Source organism: Pongo abelii, chromosome 22 (assembly GCF_028885655.2).
Source record: "Pongo abelii isolate AG06213 chromosome 22, NHGRI_mPonAbe1-v2.0_pri, whole genome shotgun sequence".
Taxonomy (NCBI): Eukaryota; Metazoa; Chordata; class Mammalia; order Primates; family Hominidae; genus Pongo; species Pongo abelii.
Genome location: NC_072007.2, coordinates 52447511 through 52464747, shown reverse-complemented (window position 1 = coordinate 52464747; position 17237 = coordinate 52447511). Strand labels below are relative to the sequence as shown.

General features: G+C 52.0%; 1 protein-coding gene across 2 annotated transcripts in view; it reads right to left on the bottom strand.

Moving 5' to 3' along the window:
- Positions 1 to 10379, bottom strand: part of UMODL1 (uromodulin like 1) — a 75400-nt gene extending 65021 nt beyond the window's left edge. For both annotated transcript variants that reach the window (XM_063720912.1, XM_063720913.1), the window contains exons 1-2: positions 10304 to 10379; positions 6861 to 7103 (exon numbers count right to left, since the gene is read on the bottom strand). In XM_063720912.1, coding sequence (XP_063576982.1) covers positions 6861 to 7103; positions 10304 to 10379 — 319 coding nt within the window. The remainder of the gene's footprint in view (positions 1 to 6860; positions 7104 to 10303) is intronic.
- Between the last annotated feature and the right edge of the window lie 6858 nt (positions 10380 to 17237).

Below are 17237 nucleotides of genomic sequence, written 5' to 3'. Positions count from 1 at the left end.
GAACCCCAGGGGACAGGAGACAGCGGAGTGTGTGCCCGATGCCGCAGGGCCTGCAGTGTGCCTTTGCTAAGATGGCAGAGGTGGGCCCAGGGCAGGAGATGACCCCATCTCCCAGGACAGAAGGAAGCTGAGAAGATGGGAGCTTCAGGAAGAGGTTGAGGGCAGCCATGAGGAGGACACAGAGGGAGGAGGAACCCCAGTGCTGGGCCCCAGAGAAGGCTTGCCCAGCTCTGTGGCCTCCATAGCCAGCCACCCTGATGGTGGGTGCCATGCTCCCCTGGAGCTTTACTCAGAGCTGTCCAGTTCATGCCCAGATGCATGGCAAGCTTTGTGTGTCTATGGCCCGGGGATGTTTAGAAGCACAGCTCAAGACCTCTCAGAGCCCAAAAGACTAGAGGAGGCCAGCTGGTAACTGGGTCCTGGACTCACCCCCATGAGGGTGGGGAAAACTCGTGGGATTGGCCAAGTGGAAGGGCAGCCTCAGCAGGCTGCAGTCCCAGGGACCGGCCTCTCAGGTCCCCCAAGTTCTCTGCAGAGTCCTCTGCAACCAAGAAAGAGGTGGCAGCCCTGGCTTCTGTTGGGACTGCATCACCAAGAACACTGCACAGCTGTCCAGAGCTGGGGGAGCCAGAGTCACGGAGTATGCAGATAGCCTGCATCCCCGCTCTTCTCACACAGCCCTGTCTGCCCGGCGCCTGGCCTTGCTATGGGCATTCCTCTCAGCTGCACTCTCTTTCCTGCGTTGTCCCTGACTCATTCTTCATCTCCTCATCATCCAGGCAGCTCTACCAGGCAGCTCAGCCGTGCATGAAAAATGAACGTTGGGTGCAGCTCGAGGAGAGCAGCTCCAGGAGCCTGGTGGAGGCTTGCTGAGAATCTGAAGGTCTCTGCTTTGTCTCCCAGTGCAAAAAGCAAAGGCCTCAGGGTTAAGCAGAAGTGTGGACTAAACGGAAGGTGGGCTCCTGGGACAGAAAAAGACATTCAGGGGAAAACAGGGGAATCCAAATAAACTACGGAGTTTCTGACAATGCCCAGTGTTGGTTCCTTAGGACAAGTAGTCCTGAGAGCTGTAAGATGCTAACGTTAGGGGAAGCTGGGTTGAGGGGTACAGGACCTTTCTGCATTATCTTTGCAACTTCCCTGCAAATCTAAAACTATTCTAAACTAAAAGCCTATTTAAATAGAAACAATACTCCCAAAACTGGCTTCTAAAAATAGTTGCCTAATCACCAGAGGCATGTTTTTAAGTGAAAGGTTTGCATCTTAACTGGGTACTGCCGGGAAGCCCCTCCATCCCTTGGAGCTGGCCACCTGACTGAGTGCCCTGAGAACGCTGAACAAGTCCAACTTGTTAGAAAGTCAAAAATCTCCTTCTTCCCTAACTCAGTGCAAACAATAAAACAGAACTGCTCAGCTCCTGACAACACTGTTAGTCACGGTCCAGTGAGGCCACAGGGGAGCTTTCTGTTTGAGCAACAAAACCCAAGGCTCCCAGGGCTGAGGACTGGATGGGCTGGGGAGGAGTCGCTCCTGTCTCCCTCCTCCTTCCTCGGTGCCTCTTCGCCCGGTCGGGACAGGAGGTTCTCACCAAAGGGCCCCTGGTCATCAGCATACAGGGACAGGAAGTTTTGGGGAGTCTCCTGGTCCTCTGGGGGTCCTGGACTTGCCTAACGAGGCTGAGTTTGCCAGGAGGTTGATCCTGTGCAGAACTGGGGTGTCACTGGAGTTACGGAGCACAGCTAAGATGCTGGGTTCCACTTCTCAGAATTCATCCTCAGCACATAATCCCGCTTGTGCACAGTCGCGTTCGTACCGTATGATGTTCATCACAGCATTAGGTATGATAATGAGTAATTAGAAACAACTGACTGTTAAGTGGCAAGCGCTTGCTCAATGAATGCTGATGTGCGTATGAGGTAATGCCATGTGGCCGTAAAAGCATGCAGTGGAGTCACGTTTATGGGATGAAAGCTGCTGTGGATACATTGCTGAGTGGTAAAATCATGCTACAAATGTCTTGGACACAGTGGCCATCCTCTTGTGAAATGTCTGCCCTGGATAAACGGCATGTGAAAGGTGGTTATTCCTGAGCAGCAGGCTTGGGATCGTTTCCTCCTCCTGTTCTTTTCTGTGTTTCCAAATTTTCTGCATGGCTCGTGTGTTCATTTCTGTAATTATATTTTTAAAAACTTAAAATAATGCACCAGTTGTCATCGCATTCCAAATGCTGGACTGAAAAAGTTGAAAAAGTCACTGAAAGTCATATCACGTGTGTGTCCATGCTTCCCTTCCCTTTTTTGCATAAGTCATTATTGAGTGGGAGGAGAAAGGAGGAAACATGTCTGGCATTTTACCACTGTCTGGGGGATAGAACTCCGAGGCGCAGACCCCCGGGCGGCTGAGGTGTGAGTCACCCACACTCGGGTGACCTGGAGGCCCCGCCGCAGAGGAAGGAGCATCTCCTGCCTTTCACGCCTCCCAGTATTTCCAGGGGCCTCCAACATCTGCCAGGTCCAGCTTTGGGCCCTGCTTCATTCTGTACAAATCAGAGTCACGGTGCTCAACAGGTCACTTACTGAAACCATCTCACATCCAGCTCCAAAGAGCCAACCTGCTGTGTGGCATCCCGGAAAAATCGGCTTTGATCAAAAGAGCTGTGCAAACATGGAGAAGGTCGCGCTGCCAAAATCCGGGGTGTAAATCTGCCCACCACAGGCACCTTCACACCGCCAGCATGATGTCTCTGACCTTGGGGCTGGGAAGAAATGGGATACAGGCCCTCCAGCGGCTGTGCCCTTCACCAGGCCCCGGCACACGCAGGGACCTTTCTGAGAAAGAACTCCGTGTCCTCAGTGCCCTGAAATGTTCCTCCTCCCACAGTCACCACAGCCACACACTCAAATGCCACAAACTCCCTTACACTAAAGTGCAGATTGGTAAACCCCCAGAAATCTGCCTGGGGGTCAGACAGCCCCGGGTCCACGTCCCCAGCCTGCCTTCCCAGAGCTGTGCCACGGTGGTGGAGGTGCGCGCCTCCCCTAGCCTGGATCCTCACCGGCAGAGCCAGGGATACTCATTCGTTTGGTGCCCGAGGGATTGGAGGGTCTCCTGCCCTGGCCTCTTAGAAAGAATGCACTCAGGCAGTGCCTGTTCCCCTCCCTCCTCTCTTCCTTCCTCCTTCTAGGTCTGCCCCCTCTTCACTGTGCCAGAGTGAGCCTTCTAGAACCTGAGGGGCCATTACTGAGGGGCTCGGGGCCCGCAGGGTGAGTCCACCTCCCCTCACCCTCCACTCCCTGCAGCTCCCCAGGGCAGCCCACTCTCACCCATGGGACTCCCCGACTGCAAGGGCATCGCCCTGGTGAGCCCCTAATTAAAGGTGTTAACACTCTAAAAGTGGGGCTGATTCCAACAAGAGGCACTTCTTGGAGGCTGGTCTGTGAAGGAGGATGCAGGGCAGGTGGTGGGGAGGGGCCTCCCTGTCTTCTGGGAGGAAATTAACTTGTTTGTTGCAGCAGGCCAGGGTCTCTTGCAGAAGGTGATGGTGGGCATGGGTGGGGCTGGTGTGGCCCTGCAGAGCGGGGGCAAGAAGGGGCTGCTGATCAGCCTCCCCCAGGGCCTCCTCCCCTCACTAGTCCTGACAATGCCAACAGGTAGGAAGAGGTGTGGCCTTCACAGGTAAGGCCGGACAGGACAGGGCATGTCCTGACTGCAAAGCCCACATGCTCTAAACCGAGTTGCTGTGGCACCAGCACCTGTGTCCTAATGGCTCCCCGCTATCCCCTAGGAGTGGAGTTGTTGCACAGCAGCAACTGTAGCTCAGCAGGCCCCTCTGTGTGTGTGGCCCTCGAAGAAAGGGAAAGTGGAAATGGGGCCAGGTATCAGGACAGGAACGGTCTCCTTAGACCAGCACCTGAGCAGCATGGCCAAGGCACAGCCTTGTCCTGCCAGTGGCTCTCTAGGGAACCAATGAGAGTACAGAAGGGCCATTGCTCTGGGGTCAGCTGGCCCTGCCTGGTTTCTATTGGTGATGGAGGCGTTGCTCTGGGGTCAGCTGGCCCTGCCTGGTTTCTATTGGTGATGGAGGCACTGCTCTGGGGTCAGCTGGCCCCGCCTGGTTTCTAAGGGTGATGGAGGCGTTGCTGTGGGGTCAGCTGGCCCCGCCTGGTTTCTATTGGTGATGGAAGCGTTGCTGTGGGGTCAGCTGGCCCCGCCTGGTTTCTGTTGGTGATGGAGGCATTGCTGTGGGGTCAGCTGGCCCCGCCTGGTTTCTATTGGTGATGGAGGCGTTGCTCTGGGGTCAGCTGGACCTGCCTGGTTTCTATTGGTGATGGAGGCGTTGCTGTGGGGTCAGCTGGCCCCGCCTGGTTTCTATTGGTGATGGAAGCGTTGCTGTGGGGTCAGCTGGCCCCGCCTGGTTTCTGTTGGTGATAGAGGCGTTGCTGTGGGGTCAGCTGGCCCCGCCTGGTTTCTGTTGGTGATGGAGGCGTTGCTGTGGGGTCAGCTGGCCCCGCCTGGTTTCTAATGGTGATGGAGGCGTTGCTGTGAGGTCAGCTGGCCCTGCCTGGTTTTTATTGGTGATGGAGGCGTTGCTGTGAGGTCAGCTGGCCCCACCTGGTTTCTATTGGTGATGGAGGCGTTGCTCTGGAGTCAGCTGGCCCTGCCTGGTTTCTATTGGTGATGGAGGCGTTGCTCTGGGGTCAGCTGGCCCCGCCTGGTTTCTAAGGGTGATGGAGGCGTTGCTGTGGGGGTCAGCTGGCCCCGCCTGGTTTCTATTGGTGATGGAGGCGTTGCTGTGGGGTCAGCTGGACCTGCCTGGTTTCTATTGGTGATGGAGGCGTTGCTCTGGGGTCAGCTGGCCCTGCCTGGTTTCTATTGGTGATGGAGGCGTTGCTCTGGGGTCAGCTGGCCCCGCCTGGTTTCTAATGGTGATGGAGGCGTTGCTCTGGGGGTCAGCTGGCCCCGCCTGGTTTCTATTGGTGATGGAGGTGTTGGTTATGGTGGTATTGTTTTAACACTCCTGAAAGAGGAACATGCCTGTTAACAGCACACCCAAAACCATCAGGCCCTCTCTCTGCCTGGCCCTCTGAACGGGGCAACAGAAACGCGTCAACTCTCCCTGTCATCGGTGAAATCGCACGGGGGGCTGAGGGAGGGCCCACTCAGGATGGCCCAGCATGTAGGTCTATGCAGACCCCAGACTCTACAATCTGGGGCCCTTGGTTTCTGGAGGAGACAGACACCCTGGTTTGCAGAGTCCACGCTCCATTCTGCTGTTGTCCTTGTCTTGTAATGCCCAACCTTGTTTTTACTAACCCTGTTTTTAGGCTTGTTTCCACCTGAATTGACTCTCCCTTACCTAAAAGAACCAGACAGACTCCATCTTGGCTCTTTCACTGGCAGCCCCTTCCTCAAGGACTTAACTTGTGCAAGCTGACTCCCAGCACATTCAAAAATGCAGTTAACTGATAAGATGCTGTGGTGAGCTATATCCGCAGTTCCCAGGAATTCGTCTGATTGATAACCCCCAAAGCCCCGAGTCTATCACCTTGTAATAGTCTTAAAGCCCCTGCACCTGGAACTGTTTACTTTCCTACAACCATTTATCCTTTTAACTTTTTGACTACTTTATTTCTGTAAAATTGTTTTAACTAGACCCCCCTCCCCTTTCTAAACCAAAGTATAAAAGAAAATCTAGCCCCTTCTTCGGGGCCGAGAGAATTTTGAGCGTTAGCCATCTCTCGGTCACCAGCTAATAAAAGACTCTTAATTCGTCTCAAAGTGTGGCGTTTTCTCTAACTCGTCTGGGTACAACAGTCTCAGGCCACAAAGATGGGTCCTGTAGGATCCCCTTCGGGGCACCCAGGAGCTGGTGGCTTCTGCACTCTGGAGGTCGCAGCCCTTATGTCTCAGTGACCCTGGCCAACACCAAGCTGGAGTCATACATCCCCACATCCCTCCACAGTGGGGCTGCGAGGCAGGACCTTCTGACTGTACAGAAACTCATTGCAGATCTGGTATTGACTCAAAATTAGTGGCCACCACACACACACACACACACACACACCCACCCCTCGCCTGGAAGAGATCACCTGCGTGTCAGCAGGCTGAGCCCTGGGTCCCCGCCTTATCCCAACGGCTCAGACCCTGGCCTGGCATAACCACACAGGTCACCCTGGTAACTGGCCCCAAGCATCCTACAGGAAGGACAGCAGCTTCCAAACTGCCCTGAGGAACTGGGAGGACGTGGGGGCCTCTGAGCACCTAGGGTGGTAGGCTCGGGGCTCCTTCCAGCTCTTTCACGTATTGGAGTTCAGAATAGGATTTTGGCTACAAAAGCATTTCACTGCAGCTTTTAGAAAGAAAAGCCTGCTGTAGAAGAGAGTTCAGTGCTGGCTCTCACACTCAGCGGTATATGAGAATCACTCTGGGAGCTTTGAAAACTCCCGACACCCATGCCACGCCCCGGACCAATTCCCTGACACTCTCTCAATGCCCCAGGCCTATTCCTTCACACTCTCTCAGGAAGAGACCCAGGCATCTGCATTTTTAAAGCCGTCCAGGAGCCCTCTGAGAACAACAGAGGTTCTCAAAGTGGGGTCCCCGGGCCAGCAGCGTCAGTGTCACCCAGGAACTTGTCAGGAGGGCAAATTATTGTACTTCACCCCCACCCACGGACTCAGAAACCTGGGAGTGGGGCCAGGGACAAGCCCTGCTGATGACCTGCTGCCTGGTCAAGGCTGGGAGCCGTGCTCCTGGAAGATCTAGCAAGTTCGGGGCCAATGGATGCCACCAGTGACTGTCCCATCGGGAGTCTGGACGGCAAGGGTGGCCCCGCCCCAGCCCAGCAGCCCTGGACTCACGCAAGACACAGTAGAGGCCGAGCTGTTCATAGCCCTCACAGCAGTCGGTCACGTTCCTGGACTCAGGGACCTCCACTACCAGGTACTGGGTCCGGTAAACCGTCTTAGGGCACCGCCTCCAGGGGATCCAGCCACCGCAGAACACATAGGTCGTGTAGGACGTCTGCACGGCCTCCACCTTCTGTACAGTGTGGGTCACACGGTGGCTGCACAGCTGGTAGCCCAACAGGGAGAGGCCTTTTTCTAAAAGAGGCAAGCAAGGAGGCGACTGAGAACACCAGGATCAGATCCATGCGAGCGGTTATCCGCAAGGCGTCCCTCTGCAACGGCAAGTGAGACCACACCTCCCGCACTCGGGCAGGCCTCTCAGAAGCTGCCCACCAGCCGTCTCCACCGGCCTTTGCCTGCTAGCGCACCAGGAAGGCTGTTGCACGAGTGAGCACAGAAGAATAAAGCATAAACGTAGCCTGGCCTGCTAAGAAAGCCGCTGTGACCGAGGAGGAGGTGCCACCTGGGCCCCACGCGTGCTTCCTGAAGCACGGGGGTCTCACGGTCAATATACGAAGGAGAGAGCACAGTGCTGGAATCAACGCTTAGAGATCACGTCCCTTTGTTCTGCTCCATGTGAGCTCATTCCACAGGCCGTAGAATCTCGTGCACATCTATCTCTTAGTCCCCCTGAGCCTCAAGGTTGCCACATGGGAAGTGAACGTGCAGCAGTTCCCTCCACAGTGCAAACTGAAGGCCTACTGTGGCCAGGACATGACAATCATGGCTTTCTTTTCAATGAGGTGGAAGATAAGTAAGCAGGTACTTAAAGCACCTGTGGAGTGGGGTCGCTCTGTGGCAAGTGTGTGAGAAGTTTGTTGATGATAAAAGACCAGCTGAGGCTGAGCATGCTGGCTCACACCTGTAATCCCAGCACTTTGGGAGGCCGAAGCAGGCGGATCACTCGAGCTCAGGAGTTCGAGACCAGCCTGGCCAACGTGGTGAAACCCTATCTCCACCAAAAATATTTTTTAAAAATTAGCCGGGTGTGGGCTGGGCGAGGTGGCTCATGCCTGTAATCACGGCATTTTGGGAGGCCGAGGCGGGCAGGTCAGGAGATCGAGACCATCCTGGCTAACATGGTGAAAGCCCCTCTCTACTAAATATACAAAAAATTAGCCGGGCGTGGTGGTGGGCACCTGTAGTCCCAGCTACTCGGGAGGCTGAGGCAGGAGAATGGCATGAACCCAGGAGGCGGATGTTGCAGTGAGCCAAGATTGCTGGACCACACACTTGCCACAGAGCGACCCCACTCCATAAGCAACAGGGACTGGAGCTGCAACCTCCTCAGGGGGCTGAATCCCAAACACCCTGCAGGCTGAGCCGGGAGGGGATGGGGACCTCCTGCTGCTTGCTGTCACCAGTGGGGTAGTCACTGTGAGCTCCGCAAAGGAACGGGAGGTCCTTGTCGTAGGGGGTGGAACAGGACAAATCAGCTTCTGGGACCAGGGCAGCTTGGCTGACAGCCTAGAGGTGAATTGCTTGAGGAATGGTGGAATATGGCCAGAAGGAATGTGCTCACCTACTCAGTGACCACGCCAAGCAAGGCAGAGGCCGAGGACTTCCTGCACCGAGAATTTAACAGAGTGGATCTAGCTTGTGTTTTTCATTGTAACCTGAGCAGAGATGCCAACCACATTAAGGACACTTACAGCTCCTGGTCTCTAGAGAGCTGCCAGGGCCCCACCTGATCGTTACATGGCCCCAGCTGGTCCGCAGCAGAGCCCTCCTGCACACACACGCACGCGCGCACACACACACACACACACACACTCGTCTCCTGTGGAACCCGGGAGATGTTTGCCCTGTTTTGTTTTTAACATTTTATCTGAGGTCACGTGCCATCCCAAGCCTGGCTTCTTGGCCAAGCCCAGAGAAGAAAGCATTTAGCAGATCCTGCCATTCTGCAAAGACCCATGAGGGCCATCGGAGCAGGAGCTGGGGGTCTTGGATTCTGGTCTTAGAGATGGGAAAGCCTAATGCTCTGGGGCCAACAAGAGTCCTGGAGTCAGATGGACCTGCACTCACAGCCAGGCTCACAAACCCCTGTTGCATGATTGCACCCGTGTCATGCCCTCCCAGTGCCCCTCTCTTGTCATCTGTGAAATAACAGCCATGCCCTGTGGCTGCAAAAGGCTGAAGTGGGGCCATGCCCGTGAAGGCAGTGCTGGCACACACAGAAAATTCGGGGCAAGCGCATGTGGGGTTGCTGAGGTTCTGCCCCGTGTCCTCATATGCAATGAAGTGTTCTGGAAACACCTCCTAAGACCTTCTTCAGCTTCCCAGGATTCCCACCCATTATGCATCTGAACTGTGGGGTCTACACATTACCTGTTCCAATGGGAAAATCCATTTCATAAATCACAAAGCAAAATCCTGCTTCTGGGTGAAAAATTTTAAAGTAGTACAAAAACATAGTTGATTTTAGAAACAGAATGGATTCCTTTAAATTTGTAACTGAATAAGACAGATTTTAAGAGGAAAATGATTTTAAAATTCTGCAGCCCCATTTCCCTGGATTCTGGGGTTTCAGAACTCCCATGTGTTTTTTAGAAGCTGCTCTGCTCTCCGCATGCCTGGGAAAACTCCAGACAGAGCCCTGGTGCAGCCTCTGGCTCCTGTGGTGACTCTGCCCTGTGAGCTGTGTGGCCTGGGCGAGTCCCTGATCCATTCTGGGTCTCCCTTCCTTTTTTGTTTTTGTATTGTGGGTTTTTTTTGTTTGTTTGGGGGCTTTTGCTCTGCCACCCAGGCTGCAGTGCAGTGGAGCAATCTTAGCTCACTGCAGCCTCCACCTCGCAAGCTCAAGTGATCCTCCCATCCCAGCCTCCTGTGTAGCTGGGACCACAAGTGTGCACCACCACGCCTGGCTAATTTTTTTTTTTTTTTTTTTTTTTTTTTTTTGGTACACGTGGGGTCTCACGATGTTGCCCAGGCTAGACCTCCTTTTTTTTTTTTTTAATCTATAAGCGAGGACTTGAATGCACCAAGGTTCAGGAGACCTTTCTTCTGCATCTGTAGGAGTTCACTGTTCTCAGTGGGGTCTGAGGACCCACAGCATCTGCATCACCCACAGACATGCAGAGTTCCAGGCCCTGCACCCCAGACCTCCTGGCTAAGAATCTGCATTTTACCCCCACGAACGCCCAGGTGATTCAGCAACAGGTTCCCACTGGGGAAGTCCTCTTCCCAAAACCCTACCCGGCACTCCTGCCCCACCTCCACAGCTGCTACCATGTGCGCTTACAGAAAAGCTTGTCCACCAAGGAACAGATGTCGCCTCTCCAAGCAGAGGCGTCCTTGCCTGCCCAGGTCTCCGCAGGGGGCTGTCCTCATGAGACCCATGCCAGGGAGCCCCTGTCCTTAAGAACTGCCCATGCTAAGCCCAGACCCCTCACCTGTGAAGCCGCTGGCCTGGCTTGGGCCCACAGCACTGACCAGAGCCAGCAGGGCCAGCCCCAAGGTCCTGAGCATCGTCCGGCAGTGGTGGCAGCTCAGGGCTCTGGGCCTCTACCAAGAAGCCTGGATCTCTGTTACGCCAGGGCTCATAGGGGCCTGAGCTGCCTGGACCTGGAGAAATGGCCTTTCTGTCCCCTGTGCTGCTGCAGGTGGCAATGACTTCAGAGGAAGCACCGCTGGGAGCAGTCCCTTATGCCTGCTCGTTAACACCCACCACTGCCATGGCCGTTTCCCTGGGGGCTCCTGCGTGTCACAGCCTATTCTGCTCCAAGCAGATGGCATCTTTTAGGAAAGGTGAGTACCCAACAGCCCAGACCGCATCACTGGATCCCATCTCGTTGTTACGCAGAAAACACATTTGAGACCCAAATCTGAGTCTCTCCATCAACACGGAGTATTCTCTTACCCTATCATTCCGAACTGGCAGAAGAAAACAGCGTCAAATCAAAGTGGTACATCACGTTCAGAAAAGCGTCCTTCACACGGTTCCACAATGCAGTTCAAAAGTCACAAAAATGTCCAGGTGCTTTGACCCAGTCCTCTCCTCCTGGAGCTTGGGCTGAGAGCACGAAGCTGTGGTCACAGGGATGTGCATTACTTATTATGACTTAAATGGGAAATTACATAATTGAACAGCCACAGGAGAACGGGAGAGTAATTATTACAGAGCATCTGGATGCAGTATTACACGGGCGTTGAAATGCTCACCATGAAGTTTTAGTAGCTTAAAAAAATACTTAACAATCTGAAGTCAAAACAGCAACGCATGCAATTTCATCTCCATGAAAGTGACAACTCTGTACAGTTATATAAGCGTGGAGAAAACTCCAGAAAGGGCCATGGGACAGGAAGAAAACATTTTGAGGAGTGATAAGAATACAGGTGATTTATGTTTTATTTCAGTAACCATCATGGTATATGTGAAGTAGATTTCTAAATCTCATGTTCAGTTCTTTCTAGCTCATGATGTTTTCATACCGCACCGTTGATTGCCTCTTACTGCTTGGTGTTGACTGCTGAAGCCCAATTTTTAACATTGGATGAAGAAGATCTTGCTGATTTTACTAAGGAAACATTCAGATGAGTTAACAAAAATTCACGTTGGCTGCATGGTTCAGGAACATAATTCCCTGGCGTTCTAGATACAAAACAATTCCTCCAGAAGGGACCTTCTCGCCTAACTCCTGCACCAACGTTGCTACCTCTTTTATTCTCTGTAGATTAATCTCTGAGATGATGAACTGCTATATTTGCTTGGCTAATGACTAAACGTCAGATGCCATGACAAGAATACAAAAAGGAGGCTGGAAATGATCTCACAGCAAAGGGGCTGCGTATAACGGGTGTCCTTGGAACACAGCAGCTTTTATAGAAAACCAAAAGCTTCACACAGAATTGGCTCATTAAAAAATGTTTTCATAGGAAAAGAATAAATGTTAAAGCTATTATATAATACTCAAGAAAGTGAAATTTTATTAACACTAAAAGAATAAAAAGTATTATGATTTAAGTAAATATGAACATTTTAAAATGCAAGATGAATTTGTATTATCTTGTATATATCATCTCAAAATGTTTGCTACTATAATGTATGAATGTCTATAAAATATCAAGGTAAATCAGGGATAATATTACAGGTTAAAACTCAAGATTTGTCTGGTGCACCGTTGTCTCTCATCTTCACGAGTATCCTATGAAATAGGTCCTTTGTCCCTATTATATAGGTGAGAAAACAGGTTCAGAAAGGCCACACAGCCAGTAAACAAGAGATTAAACCCAGGCTTGTCCAAGCCTCAAGCCGCAGTTCTTCACACTCCACTCCACTGCTGGTCTGTCATGATTTAACCATAGACCCCAAGACAGGGGAACAAAGTCAAGACATTTTACCAATTGAGGACTTCATAATAATTTACAATTGTCCATCAAATGTCATTGTAACATGCTGTCTCTTTATATTAAATGATTAAAGAAAAAAATCTCAAAATTAACAGTCTGTTTCTAGCTTGGTCTCTCCTTCAACCTCCGTTTCATTGAGGCACAATGAAAGATACCCCTGCCGTGTGTGTGTGTGTGTGTGTGTGTGTGTTTCTGTCTGTGTTTTGTCCACAGAAGGCATTTTTCTCCAGTTATCCTTTATACATATTTTTCTGCATGATGGCCGGAGGGATTTTCCATGTTTGCACTGTCCATGTAAACACTCTGAGGAGAAAAACAACGCCATACTGTAACCCAACAGGGAGAGAATTCTCCAGCACTTGGTGTCCAACACTGCTGGGGTGTGTCTTCCACAGTCCATCCAGCAGAGAGCCCCAAATTCGCTCAGGGCCTCTGTGCAGAAAGGCCAGCATCCCCCACACAGCATCCAAGGGCTGGAGAGACAATGGAGGCTACTGGTGTGCCACGCTGGCTTTCAGGGCACACATGCCCAGGCATTCACACCCACTCACACTCACATACATGCGCTCACACTGGGTGTAAACACAGACACATCCATACTCACATGTGCACCGACACATACAGACACATTCACACAAGTCCACACACATACTGACACACGTTCACACTTACACACACTTACAAACTCATATGCCACATCACTCACTCATGCACACTCACTCACACATGCCCACACTAACACGTGTACATATATTCACACTCATACACATATGCGCATGCACACACACAGACACACATTCACACCCTCACACTCGTGCACACTCACATTCACTCTTGAATCTGCACACCCACACACATGCTCATTCACACTAACAATCACACACATTCACACTCATGTACTTGCACACACACAGCTGCCCACTCTCACATGCACAACGCAGGAGCCAAGGCAGTGCTTCCCATCCCTGGACGCAGCCTCTCCCTGGGCGTGTGCTGCACCTCCTGTCTTGAGTGCTGGTGCCTGGGCCAGCAGCTGCCCTGTTTTCTCCATCTCTAGAGGGAGTGATTTGAACTCAATGGCCTCCAGGGGGCCTTTCTCCTCTCAGGTCAGACTTCTAGGCCCCTATGTGTGCAAGCTCACAGAGGCTCAACAAGTTGTACTGCAAAATCACACGTCTGTCATTACCCTACAGCCAAAATGTTCACAACCTCCTCTTCGTATCCCCAGGCATTCACACCCACTCACACTCACATATATGCGTTCACACGGGGTGTAAACACAGACACAGCCACACTCACATGTGCACTGACACATACAGACACACGTTCACACACACACTTACAAACACAAACTCATATGCCACATCACTCATGCATACTCACTCACACATGCCCACACTAACACATGTACATATATTCACACTCATACGCATATGGGCATGCATAGTAACGGCTGCCAGGCAGGTGCAGGCAGAAAGAGGCAGGGTGGGAGAAGCGCTCATCTCCAAGGGGTAGCCAGCTGGGTTTATCTTCAGGGAAAGCTGGTTGTGATGGAGAACGTGAGGACGAGCTAGGGAGGAGTCATGCAACCGAAAAATGGTTTGGACTTGGAAGCGACCTTGAGTCATCCGGCCCAGCACCCAGCCCATCCAAGTGGCTCTCCGACAGCGGCGGTGACTTAACACCCTGTTTCTCGGGGTGTGGGTGGGGACCACCCGCATGGGGAGGGAACATATAGAAAATGCAGGCTCCCAGCCTCGCTCCTCTCTCACTCAGGCACTGGAGGATAGGCCCCCCGGCATCCGGGTGACTCGGGTGCTCACACGACCTTGAGGACCGGACCCCGTCCTCCTGAACACCAGGCCACGAATTCAGTGGGATGGCCCCTTCTGTGGACAGATGGCTCTGACTGAAAATTTCTCCCGATGTGGAATCACGATTGCCTTCCTGCTGGAGCGACCACACCCGAGAAGCCTGGTCCACCCTCACACTGGACAGTGAGTGCCACTCCTCCATGTGGCAGCCTTCGGACCCTTCTGGAGAGTTCTCCCGGCCGCCTCTGTTTTGCTCCCCTCCCCCATCTCTCTCTCCCTCACTCACACAGACACGTGCCCTCGTCTTTGTCTCTGTTTCCGTTTGCCTTTGCAGAAGCTCGCCTTTCTTATCACAGCCCGAATGACTTTTCCTTTTTCACATTCCACTTCGGAGACTGTGGCCCTCCACAGGCAGCAGTTGCCGGGTTGGATGGAAAGTGAAGGTGCGGCCTGGGATTGGGACATTTTCTCCAGGCCCCAAAGAGCAGCGTGGGCATGTCGCTTTCTCGTGGTGAGGCTAGAGCAGATCGGAAGGTGAAGAGACACAAGAAACTCCCAGAAGAGGTGCCCAGGCCTTCGGAGGTGCTTCTGTAACACAGCAAAGGCGTATCTAAGGCCAGGGGGGCGGTGGACATGCACGTGCCGGTGTGTTTTCAGACCCTGCATGCCTCACAGTGGAACCCGGGGAAAGCCCTGGATTAGGAGCCAAATACCCTCAGTCCAGTCCTCGTTCTGCCAACAGCTGGACAGGGTCCCCTGGGTGGCATTTATCCTCTCAGTGCCTCAGTTTCCTAAATGGGAAATTACCAAAAGAGAATAGTGACGCCTTCTAATTTAGTGATGTTTTAATGCCTCCTGATTTTATGAAAACCAAATTAATTAATGTATGGGAATGCCTTCCAGAACTAGAGTGTATTTTAAGTATCCATCACTTATTGTCATTAAATGTAGGTAAGGCCATTACTGGGGAAATATAATTAAAAATAAAATGTGCTGGCCAGGCACAATGGCTCACGCCTGTAATCCCAGCACTTTGGGAGGCCGAGGGGGGTGGATCACGAAGTCAGGCATTCAAGACCAGCCTGGCCAAGATGGTGAAAGCCCATCTCTACTAAAAATACAAAAATTAGCCAGGTGTGGTGGCACATGCCTGTAATCTCAGCTACTTGGGAGGCTGAGGCAGAGAATTGCTTGAACCCAGGAAGCGGAGGTTGCAGTGAGCCAAGATCTCGCCACTGCACTCCAGCCTGGAGGACAGAGCGAGACTCCGTCTCAAAAAAAAAAAAAAAAAGAAAGAAAAAAGAAGTGTGCTCCCAACCCAGAAAACCTCTCCACAAAGGTGGAAGAGAAAGAAAATTTCATTATTGGATAACCATTAAGCCAGAAGACGATATGCATCACAAGCAATGGCTAAGAGATTGCAAAGAAAGGATCGTATCCTTTTAAAGACTCAAACAGGTACAACTCACTTCATGTGTGTTTTTGACATAAACAATAACTAGTCCTTAAGGAAGAGGCCCTGACAGTGCTATTTGTCACACACTGTTGACCCCAGAACCACCTGGTCATTGGGGTTACCATCTGTGTTTGTTAATTGTCTGTATCTAGAAGAAGAATGAACTATCTTCATGACAGGAGGTAGTTTTGCAGCTTGGAGCAAGATGGACTAAGTCAGGCTTTTGGCCTCCCTAGGAAACCAGAGAGGCCAGGAGACAGTTTGGGAGGATGAGCTGGGCAGATCGCCTGAGGTCAGGAGTTCAAGACCAGCCTGGCCAACATGGTGAAACCCTGCCTCTACTAAAAATACAAAAAAAAATTAGCCAAGCACAGTGGCACACACCTGTAATCCCAGCTACTTGGAAGGCTGAAGCAGGAGAATTGCTTGAACCCAGGAGGTGGAGGTCGCAGTGAGTCGAGATTGCGCCACTGCACTCCAGCCTGGGCGATAGAGCGAGACTCCGTCTCAAAAAAAAAGAGTAATGCTCGGAGAAAAAGGAGAGAAATATCTCTTCCCTTCTTTTCAATCAGGAGAATTAGGCCTCTATTTTTAATTTGTCTCTGTCCTTGAAATTCTGAGGTGGTTTTAAGAGCATAGGGCACTTACCAGAGAAGGCTGGCGTGGGTGCTTGCCAGGGCTTCTTCCAACTCTGAGATCATGAGCATCAAGGATAAGCTTTGGAGCCTATTGATAACAGCATTAGCACCACGATCAGGAATGCTGTCAGTCCTAACAAGTAACGTTAGGACAAAAAATTCACGGTTCATGTGAAAGAACGAATGCAAGTCAGAAACAAAAATCCACCTATGTCTGCGTCCTGGGACCTGGCCGCGGGGGGCAGCGTGGTCTGGAGAACAGGGTGCCAGCCAGGCCTGGTGTCCTGACTTCTAGACAGGACTCCAGCCTGTCTGTAAGGGTTGGTGCAGGCTGAGCGCAGTGGCTCACTCCTGAAATCCCAACACTTTGGGAGGCCGAGGCGGCCGGATCACAAGGTCAGCAGATCGAGGCCCTCCTGGCCAACATGGTGAAACCCCCTCTCTACTAAAAATACAAAATCTTGGCATGGGGGTGCATGCCTGTAATCCCAGCTACTCGGGAGGCTGAGGCAGGAGAATCGCTTGAACCAGGGAGTCGGAGGTTGCAGTGAGCCAAGATCATGTCACTGCACTCCAGTCAGGGTGACAGAGCAAGACTCCGTCTCAAAAAAAAAAAAAGAGTTGCTGCAGTCCTTGGCCACCTGGACTTCAGGGTCTTGTTTCCAGATGGTGAAGATGACTGGCTCAATCCACACCTGCACCAGCATTTCATGACTGGATCATCTCTTAGGACGGGTCAGACCATGGTGCTTCTAGACCCATCAGGGCCATTCTGCACCCAGTAATGGATATCATCATGTGGCTTTGAAATAATGAAGCAAGAGCAATAGAATCTGAACTGAAACACAATAACTACATGAGTGAGTTTATAGTGTGGCATCTTAGAAAGCTTTCTGCTGGAGGTTTCCAAATAAGTGACGCCAAACTCAGAGGGGATCGTTCCCCGCCAGCCCTCATCGCAACAGGCAGCTGCCCCAGCACAGTCACTCCTGGAAAACACCAATGTCCCAAGGCACGGAGTCTTTCTGCCGGGGCTGAGGTTGGGATAAAAGGACATCACAACAGTGAG